The following is a 10,496-nucleotide window of genomic DNA, read 5'->3' as shown; positions in this document are numbered from 1 at the left end:
TTGGAAGCATGGACGTAGGAAGGCATTATGGTGGGGACAGAAGGGCAAATTGCAGCATTTTTTATTTGTTAAGCAGATAAAACTGTCTGTAGGAAGATGTTTCAGTTCTAAAGTTAAGTGTGACTCCTACATTTAAACAAGTTTCTGAGTCATTAAAATGTCGTTATAAGACTTTAGAGGAGTTTAATAGACCGTGACCAGTCAGTGGAGCATGAGCTGGAGTCTGGTCTGCTGAAATGAAGGATGTAGTGATTGTAGCTTTAAGGATGGAGCTGAACAGAGGAAAGAGCTTTTCTTATATGAAATGTATAATATGTGATTAAATTGTGATTCTGCACACACAGGAAACACAATTCAGACTTTACCGTTCTAAAAACCTGATGTGATCCAGTTTCACACAGTTTACAGTTCCATGTTTGTGGTGTTTCTTTATGCACTGCATCCTTATGCATTGGTCTGTTGGCAGAAGCAGAACCCAGCCACAGTTTCCTCTGTGTTTAAAACTCTCAAGCAGTAAAACTTTTTTTTTATTATTTGTTTAGATTCCCACTCACTCTCTCACTCATTATCTACCGCTTATCCGAACTTCTCGGGTCACGGGGAGCCTGTGCCTATCTCAGGCATCTTTGGGCATCGAGGCAGGATACACCCTTGACGGAGTGCCAACCCATCACAGGGCGCACACACACGCTCTCATTCACACACACTCACACACTACGGACAATTTCCCAGAGATGCCAATCAACCTACGATGCATGTCTTTGGACTGGGGGAGGAAACCGGAGTACCCGGAGGAAACCCCCGAGGCATGGGGAGAACATTTTTTTTTTTTATGTTCGTTATTGTTCTAGTCTTAAATTATCAACCTGACATTTTTTTTATATTGTTATTTGAGGTAAATTTACAATTTATTTGTAAAGCACTTTAAATAATTCACATTGTCTCAAAGCAGCTTTACATAAATACAGATATCAATTTTAAAATTTAAAGTTAAAAATAAAATCTTATTGCACTAATCAGGCATGAGCAGGTTTGTTCGGCAGAGTGAATCAGACCCGAGTTTAAATCAGTGACATGCGATCATATCAATAGAACATTGATCCTAAGCATATGTATGTGTATGTAAACAATGCAACATACACTGGGACAAACCAGACCTCGACCTCACACACATAAAGGAAAATGTTTTAAATGCTGTTAGATTTTCTGTAAAAGTCAGAAAATATCTGAATGTTTATTATTTTTTATTTAATATTAGTTAAATTGTGTGAATTTTACCTCAGATGTTCAGACCAGGGGCCTGTTTCAGAAAGGAGGTTAAGTGAAAACTCAGTATTTTAACCCTGAAATGAGGGAAACTCTGGGCTTTCCGTTTCAGAAAGGGAGGTTTGTTTAAACCCGAGAAAGCAGGTCACCTATACTCCGTTACCATAGTAACTTACTCTGTGAACCTAACCTGGTCGGGAGCAGGATTTCTTCTGTAAACCCAGAGTTTCTGTCGGTCTCCTCCCCTTTTTTAAAGAGGAAGTGATGTTTAAACACCTCATTCATTGCCCACGTTTCAGTTACACAGTTCCCAGCAAAGTGAATGTGGGATGTGGTAGCACAGTGGTTCAAGGTCATGGGTTCAAATCCCAAGTCCACCAAGCTTTTGTGGACACAATTGCTCAGTTGTATAAATCAAAAAAAGTCACTCTGGGTAAGGGGGTCTGCTAAATGAATGAAATGGCGTGTCCTTTTATGGACGATCCTGTTGATGAAGAGTCTGTATTAATTCTACTGAGGCCCAGAGTGGATTTTTGTCACATCCCTATGCATGTTTATTTGAGCGGTACCATTTTTCTTTTCAGTCAATAAGATCCATAATCTCATCCACCCTTACATCAGCCATCGCGGCCGTGCTCTTACATCCGAGCAGATGCTTTGCGGTGCCTTATGTTTCTTTGCAAACTGTAGTTTTGTGTATAACATCGGGGATGCAGAACATATTAGTAAGGCTACTGTTTGCAGAGCGGTCAGGAAAGTGCGCCTTGCTCGTAAGTGCTTTCTTTATTTTGTGTTGTTTCCTGATAAAATAAAATACTGTTCTTCCGGTTTCACCTCTGATATTATAACAGTTTGGTATTTACTCTAAAATGGTTCTTAATTAATAACTACAAATTACACCTTCAACAAGTCTAATTAGATTAATGTAATGATTACTATCTCTAGAAAGTTTTGGTCTACTTACTAATTTGGTCTAATTACTAATTATAAATCCCAAATCAACATCAACCACTGGAACAATAAGGAGAGACAAGACACTGCACTTTTAATGCTTACAAATAAACAATATACAACTGCATGAATTATCCTTGAATTGAACAAAGTGTGTAACTAGAGGGAGAAGTTTACATTAGAAATATTAAAGTTACATATATTAATATATATTATATACACCTTTTAAAATTTGATGTTAAGTCCACTATTGTTTTATAAAGCGGCGTTGTATTTATTTTTGTTAAATACGTGTTCATATTCTCCATATGATTGCATAAGCACTTCTAGGTGAGAAATATGCAGACTTTTCTTTTGTCTGACGCTGTTGCCATGGTGACACTTTATATCTGTGCTCAATTGATACTGACTTTTTATAGTTGTGGTGCACGCACTTAACTCAGAGTCAGGCGATTTAGAGTTAATAAAACTAACTCATTTCAGCTGTTCTGTAACCGAAAACTCAGAGTTTCCCATCTCAGGGTTTGTCAACTCAGGGTTCAAGTTTAAACTCACAGTTGGTTGAACCTCCATTCTGAAACAGGCCCGAGCTCACAGCAGATGGAGTTAAAGGGCTGAAATAATTACAGAATTTAAACACAGTTAAACCTGGAATAGATACCTTCTGGGGGGTGGGGTGGGGTGGTTGGGAGAGACACATAACAGTACTATGTAATCAACTGATGAAGATTGAAAGGTAATCAGATGGGACAGGAAATTTACCTGCAGGTGCCATAAGTAACATAAGCAATGGAGCCAGTCACATCTACAAAATTATCATTTTGTTGCTTCTCAGTGTTTTTTCACCTGTTCCCTCACCTGGACATTAAAACTCCCAACTTTACAGGACATCATCGGGCAAAGAGCCTAAAGAAAGGACACAAAATCACCCCAGACTGCAGTCACCCAGAACTCAGATACCTAAAGCCATGTACAATCATTGCATCAGTTTCAGATCCTTACACTGTGAATCACACATTTAGTTGGTTGAAGCAACACAACAATAAATATTTTATGTATGATTTATATCCAAATTAAACTTTATGTTTTATCGTAGGTCAAAAAGAAGCTCCAACAAAAGTCAACTAGAACAGATATACAAGGTTTGTTTATTTACTTCTTCGTCATTTACGACTGGACCATGTTAGCACTTGTAGGTTATCCTTCAGGTAATGGAATTATCATTACTTAGGGGGTCACGTCTGTAAAGTACATGTCTGTTTGTCTACATGTAGGTTTATTGTGGTTGTGAGCCCATATGGGGTTGTAGGAGATTTTTCACCAACTATTATTAACAATAACATGAGGAAATTAACAAGAGGAAGATAAGAGTTTGCATTTTCTTGTTTAAAAATGTTCAGCTTATTCATAAATACATTAAAAGGTCTTTTTATAAAAAAAAAATTGAAGTTCAAGTTCCACTGGACTTAGGAAAACAAATCACCAGGGTTTAGGGTTTAGGGTTTAGGGTTAGGGTTACTGTTTTATCAGTGTGAAATTTTGTTGTTCTGGCTCTTGTCCCATACTGTATGTACCATCATCTGTGAATGCAGCATTGTGATGTTTATTTTTGTGATATCTTTATTACTGTTCATCCCTGAGCAGGAGGTGGAAGAAAAAATGATTACCATGCTAAAGAATGAGCTAAAAAGACTGAGTTCAGGTCACCCAGCATGCCCGGCGAATGAAGGGGAGGATGATTACATTGTCAGAGAGATGATAGTGAAGTTCACAACACATGTCCTCAAGCAGATGAATCAGGAAGATCTCGTTAAATCACTGCAGAAAGGTAAGAAGGAAGTGTAATGTCTGTGTTGTGGGATGTTGAAGTGATTCATCTGAACCAGCACATCATATTTTATAGCTAATATAACTAATATAATAAAGCCAAAAGGTCACCAAACAATTTTTAAAACTGTTTTGTTGCTGAATATAAAACATGCATTTAGTAACTTTGTGAGCTTTGTTCATATTGTAAAATATCTACCATCGTTTTCATTTTTTTTTATTAGAACTACTTTTTATATATCAAGAAAGGAATAAATCCAAAATGAGAGACAAATATAAAATAATTTGTGAAACCACACAACATGGAACCCCGGCACTTCTGAATGAGATCTACACAGAGACCTACATAACTGAAAGTTGGAGTGGAGATGTCAGTAATGATCATGAGGTGAGACAGATTCAAATAGCATCCAGGAGACCAGCAACAGAGAAGAAACACATAAAATGCCATGATCTCTTCAGAGAAATCAGAGACAAGTCCATCAGAACTGTGCTGACTAAAGGAGTTGCTGGAATTGGAAAAACAGTCTCTGTGCAGAAGTTCATCCTGGACTGGGCTGAAGGAGAAGTAAATCAGGACGTCACCTTCATGTTCCCACTTCCCTTTAGAGAGCTGAATCTGATGAAGCAGCAAAATCTCAGTCTCATGAAACTTCTTCATCACTTTTTCCCAGAAATAAGAAAACTAGAATCAATAGACTGTGACTCCTACAAAGTGGTGTTGATCTTTGATGGGCTGGATGAGTGTCGACTTCCTCTAAATTTCAAAAACTATAAGAGAGTGTGTGATGTGACAGAGTCAGCCTCAGTGGATGTGCTGCTGACGAACCTCATCAAGGGGAATCTGCTTCCCTCTGCTCTCCTCTGGATAACCACAAGACCAGGAGCAGCCAATCAGATCCCTCCTGAGTGTGTAGACCAGGTAACAGAGGTACAAGGCTTCAGTGATCCTCAGAAAGAGGAGTACTTCAGGAAGAGGATCAGTGATCAGAGCCTGGCCAATAACATCATCACTCACCTGAAGTCTTCAAGAAGCCTCTACATCATGTGCCACATCCCAGTCTTCTGCTGGATCTCAGCCACTGTTCTAGAGAGAATGTTGGGTGGAGCAGAGGGTGGAGAGATCCCCAAGACTCTGACTCAAATGTTCACACACTTCCTGATCTTTCAGATCAAACACAAGGACCAAAAGTACCATCAGCAATGTGACCCTGATCCTCAGCAGACCAGAGAGAGTATCATGGCGCTGGGAAAACTGGCTTTCCAGCAGCTGGTGAAAGGAAACCTGATCTTCTATGAGGAAGACCTGAGAGAGTGTGGCATTGATGTCAGAGAAGCAACAGAGTATTCAAGAGTTTGTGCTCAGATCTTCAGAGAGGAGTTTGAGCTCCACCTAGGGAAGGTGTTCAGCTTTATTCATCTCAGTGTTCAGGAATATATGGCTGCTTTATATGCAATTCTCTCGTTCATCAGCAGGAATCCAACAAAACATCAAACCACTTATCTATCTGATCTTTTTAAAAACTCAAACATGTCTGGTCTCCTCAGGAGTGCAGTGGACAAGGCTTTAGAGAGTAAGACTGGACACTTAGACCTTTTCCTCCGCTTCCTTTTGGGTCTCTCACTGGAGTCCAACCAGACTCTCTTACAAAGCCTACTGCCCCAGACAACATGCAGCTCTCACAGCTACGATCTTACTGTCAGCTATATTAAGGAGAAGATCCAGGAGAGTCCATCTGTAGAAAAATCCATTAATCTGTTCCACTGTCTGGATGAAATGAATGATGAACATATAGTGCAGGAGGTCCAAAATACCCTGAAATCTGGAAATTACAATCGTCTAATTGGAAGAAACTTCAGTTCTATTCAGTGGTCAGCATTGGTGTTTGTGTTGTTGAGTTCAACATCCAAGCATGATGAGTTTGATTTGAGGACTTATGGCAAATCAGAAGAATGTCTTTTACGTCTGTTACCAGTGGTCAAAGAATCCAGAAAAACTCTGTGAGTATTTACATTTATGAATAAATTAGCCAAGAGTTTATTAAATGAATGTTTTCATGAATAATCTCACAGATTCAAAGCCCACAGAGCCTGACCAAGTGGGTGGTCTAATAAAAACATGTTTGAGTGCTTCCTTACATGTAAGATGTTTAATTTGCAGTCAGAACCTGGATTGTAAGGAACATTCTGTTCTTAACATTCAGAACATTCCTTTTTAAAGGTAAAAGACAGTTCTAAATGTTGCGGTCAAGCGTTAGGGGTCACCATAGCAGATCACTGATCAGCATATATTTGATTTGGCACTGATTTTACATCAAACCTTTCTGATGCATCCTTCCAATTTTGTTATATTGCTTTAATATTACACTTTGGTTTAACCCCTTGTGGTTGTGTTGGTTCCACTGAACCTTTGGCATGGGCTATTTCTCCTTTACACACAGCCTGGTCTTTGCATTCAAAGCTAGGATATATTTGGTTATGCTAGAATTCAGGCTCTTTGTGTTTGCACACCTAATATTGCCACACAATTCAGTTTGCAGACCGTGTGTCCTTTGCCTCTTAGACTAACCTGGTATGCATATGCATTGTTGCCATAGAATAAGCAAATTATTTCCAAAAGGTTACCAGATGCAAGGAGGCAGTGGTCATGCAAACAATCTGGCCTTGTCATAAAAGCCATATATCACAGTCTATATCACAATGTTAGATTTTCATTTCTGTACAAAAACAGTATCTTAATTTGACTGTGCAACACACACAGATCTCAGACCTGCATTTGATGGAATAAACTATTTATTGTTTTGCCTTTCAGCTGATTGGAAGTTTGCTATCTATGTGTCCTATGTCACCATGTTTCACTTAACAGAAGCATTTTAATATAACCCTTACTGAAAGGGAAAAGATGCATCAAAGATTCCATGAGTATTGTTCACATACAGATTTTTTGTTGAAGTGCAGCAACCTAGAGGACACCCCCCCACCCATCTGTTATTGATCTGACAACCAGATTGTAAAAACTATATACCTGTCACCTTATCAATATTATCATGTTTTTGTAAGTAAGATATTTTGAGAGTATCGTATTTTTTCTCACAGGCTAAACAATTGTAATCTCTCAGAGGAAAGCTGCAGAGTTCTGGCCAGAGTTCTTAGCTCAAACACCTCCAGACTCAGACACCTGGACCTCAGTGAAAATAAACTGTATGATGCAGGAGTGACGCTGCTCTCCGCTGGACTGCAAAATAAAGAATGTAAACTAAAGATACTGTGGTGAGATTATTATCATTCATAGTATCGTTTAGTTTGAAATCTTTGAAATTACTGTGGTGGTTAGAAGTCTTTCATGGCACACTGATGAAAAGAAGATTCCATCAAACCTTTGTAATAAGAGAAGGTTCTTCTCAGGGTCTACATGTGTTTCAGGGACGTGCATTTTATATTGTATTGAGGTACTGCAGGGTTACATAGACTCTGGTCGTGACTTCACTGCAGTCTGTACCTTGAGATTTTTTTCCCTGCAGGCTGGTGCACTGTGGCATTTCAGATGTTGGCTTTGTTGCTCTGGCTTCAGCCGTCAGGTCAAACCCAGAGTCAAACCTACGCGAGTTAAATCTGGACCGCAATAAACCTGAAGACCGAGGAGTGAAGATGCTGTTAGATCTTCTGAAAGATAAAAACTGTAAATTGAAGATACTATCGTGAGTTACTGTTTTACTGTATTTTTTGACACAAATACAAACCTAGAGCTATTCCACACATATAGACGTATAAAAAGGTTATTGTGACACTATGTTTCAAGCACAAGAAGTTTTAAATTTTTGGTGTTAGTAAAGACACATTTAGTGGCCCAGACACCCTTGATCGACTCAGTGTACTTTCAAGTTTGATGGGTTTTTTTTGGCCCTCAGAATCCTTATCTTCACACATTGTTTTTGAGGGTATACACAATAAGGGGAGGGGCTTAGAATTGTTATACCTCATACTGTGAGTGTGTATTATGAGTATACATTGTGATATCTTTGCTTTTGATAATTATTTCCAATTTTCTGTTTTACAGCATCGAGTCTGACCCCTATGAGCTGGAAAGAACTTTCAACTCATATCTTTCAAACAAGCCCCTTTGCCCTGACATGGATTTAGTTCTTTTTGCCAAATCACACAAACAGGATTGACATACAACACATTTACTTCCAGCACCACTGACAAAATGGGACAAACCAAATACCTAGAAGAAATGATTAATTTCATGTAATATTTATCAGATTCTATTTTCCATTCAAATAATTGCATACTATTGATATTGATAATCACTAATGTTAACTTGGAAAATAAATGAAACATTTTTAGTTCCTCAGACTTTTGGAAAATTAAAGTGTGGACAAATTTGGATGGATAGAAAATACAGATGTCCAAAAAACAGTTAATTTTAAATACATAAATGAACAACTGTCAGGATCTAACCTGGACATTTTGCCATGTGCCTTTTGTTTACATTGTGCTCATGTGTCTACCCAGCCCTTGTCTATTCCTTCTGCCTCAGCACACCTGTTCATTATGTGTCTAATTGTCTTCCCTATTTATCCGGAATCCTCATCTTTGTTTTACCATAGTCCTGTCATCGTGGTCTGTCTTGGTTTTTGAGTTTCGGTTTTCTTTTTCCCCAGTGTTTCCTGTTCTTTTTTTGTGTTACGTTACATTTAATAAATCATGTTTTAGCTATCCTCACATTTGGGTCTTCCCGCTTCTCTGACAACATGGTGCTACATAAAATAACATAGTGCTAAGGACTGAAAGTGCAACGTGTGCAAACTGTGTGAGACAAAAGACAAAACAAAAAACTACAGGACAAAAACAAGATCGGTACAGAATACTGTACATTGTACAGAACATTGTACAAAAATATAGGGTTGTAAACATTGTGCAAATGAGGATACAGGGTTAATGCGAACATATATACACACTTCCGTTAAGCAGCAATTGGATGAGGTATTGAAATGTGGCGTGCTAACTATTTAATGAACTTGCAATATAGCAATTGAATGAATGTGCAAAACAATGATTGAGTGAATGTGCAAGTGTGTGTGTGTGTGTGTGTGTGTGTGTGTGTGTGTGTGTGTTTGTGTGTGTTCACGTGTTCCTTTGTTTGTTCGGGAACACTTCAGTTTTGGGTGTTGAGAAGCCTTGAGGAAAGAAACTGTTGCACAATCTGGTTGTGAGAGCCCAAATTCTGTAGTACCTTTTCCCACATGAAAGAGGCTGAAGAGTGTGTGAAAGGAGTGTGTGCTGTGAAGAGTGTGTGAAAGGGGTGTGTGCTGTGAAGAGTGTGTGTGGGGTGGGTGAGGTCATCCAAATTGCTGTTGGCTTTCTGGATGCAGCGTGAGGTGTAAATGTTCACGATACAAGGAAGAAAGACTCCAATGAACCATCCACTGCAGGGTCTTGCGATCTAAGACTGTGCAGTTCCCAAACCAGTGGGAGTCTCAGACGATCTTGGAGGGGAAGATGATGGATGTGGAGGTCCTGGGCTGGTGCACTTGTGAGGCCGGTTGGATGCACTGCCAAATTCTCTGAAACACCTTTGGAGAATGGTGGTAGAGAAATGAACATTCAATTTACGGCCAACAGCTCTGGTGGACATTCCTGTAGTCGGCATGCCAAGTCAGTCAAAAGTTGCGACATCTGTGGCATTGTGCTGTGTAATAAAAACTGCAAATTTTATAGTAACCAGCCTAAAGCAGACCTGTGCAATAATCATGCTGTCTAATCAGCATCATGATATGACACCTGTGAGGTGGATGGTTTATTTCAACAAAGTAGAAGTGCTCACTAACACAGATTTACACAGCTTTGTGAACAATATTTCAGAGAAATAGGCCTTTTGTGTACATAGTCTTAGATCTTTGTGTTCAGCTCATGAAAAATGGGGCAAGAACAAAAGTGTTGCGTACATAAACAATACCTATGAATTAATCTAAACACATTAAATCTGAGGTAATAACCAGGAGAATGAACACAAAATAATTCATATTCCTTAATTCGTTTACTATAGCTATTTTTATTAGTATTTTTTACATCATTACCACATTTGACTGCCATTTAGATCACACGTATTAAATGGGAACCGTTTTTAATCGATTTAGAGTATCTAAAGAGTTCAATTAAAAAATGTTTAATAAACAAAAACGTAATAAAAGATGTGCGCCTGCGCAGCAGTGGTGCGCATGCGCAGTGTAAATAGGGTGAGGGGTGCGGATTGGGTGTCCGTAGAAGCATCGGATCAGCTCATCTATATGAGTCGACTCTTTGGTCTCAAATGACACGTTACCGTTTCCCCCCCGTCTTTAAGTATATATCGTCTAAATAATTACAAAATATATGAGAGCCTTTTAAACAATAGGCTATTTAGTACTTTTAATGCGAACAGATTACCTCTCTAAATCATTAAACTATCC

At 38.8% G+C, this 10,496-nt stretch overlaps 1 protein-coding gene across 1 annotated transcript in view; it reads left to right on the top strand.

The window, feature by feature from the left end:
* LOC113662738 (NACHT, LRR and PYD domains-containing protein 7-like) overlaps positions 1-8,755 on the top strand; it is a 10,168-nt gene extending 1,413 nt beyond the window's left edge. The window contains exons 2-7 of the mRNA XM_047814006.1: positions 3,314-3,359; positions 3,862-4,045; positions 4,269-6,045; positions 7,141-7,314; positions 7,566-7,742; positions 8,102-8,755. Coding sequence (XP_047669962.1) covers positions 3,314-3,359; positions 3,862-4,045; positions 4,269-6,045; positions 7,141-7,314; positions 7,566-7,742; positions 8,102-8,216 — 2,473 coding nt within the window. The 3' untranslated portion in view covers positions 8,217-8,755. The remainder of the gene's footprint in view (positions 1-3,313; positions 3,360-3,861; positions 4,046-4,268; positions 6,046-7,140; positions 7,315-7,565; positions 7,743-8,101) is intronic.
* Positions 8,756-10,496: the final 1,741 nt, after the last annotated feature.

This window comes from Tachysurus fulvidraco, chromosome 5 (assembly GCF_022655615.1).
Source record: "Tachysurus fulvidraco isolate hzauxx_2018 chromosome 5, HZAU_PFXX_2.0, whole genome shotgun sequence".
NCBI classification, from domain to species: Eukaryota; Metazoa; Chordata; class Actinopteri; order Siluriformes; family Bagridae; genus Tachysurus; species Tachysurus fulvidraco.
This window is presented reverse-complemented; position numbering and strand designations above follow the sequence as displayed.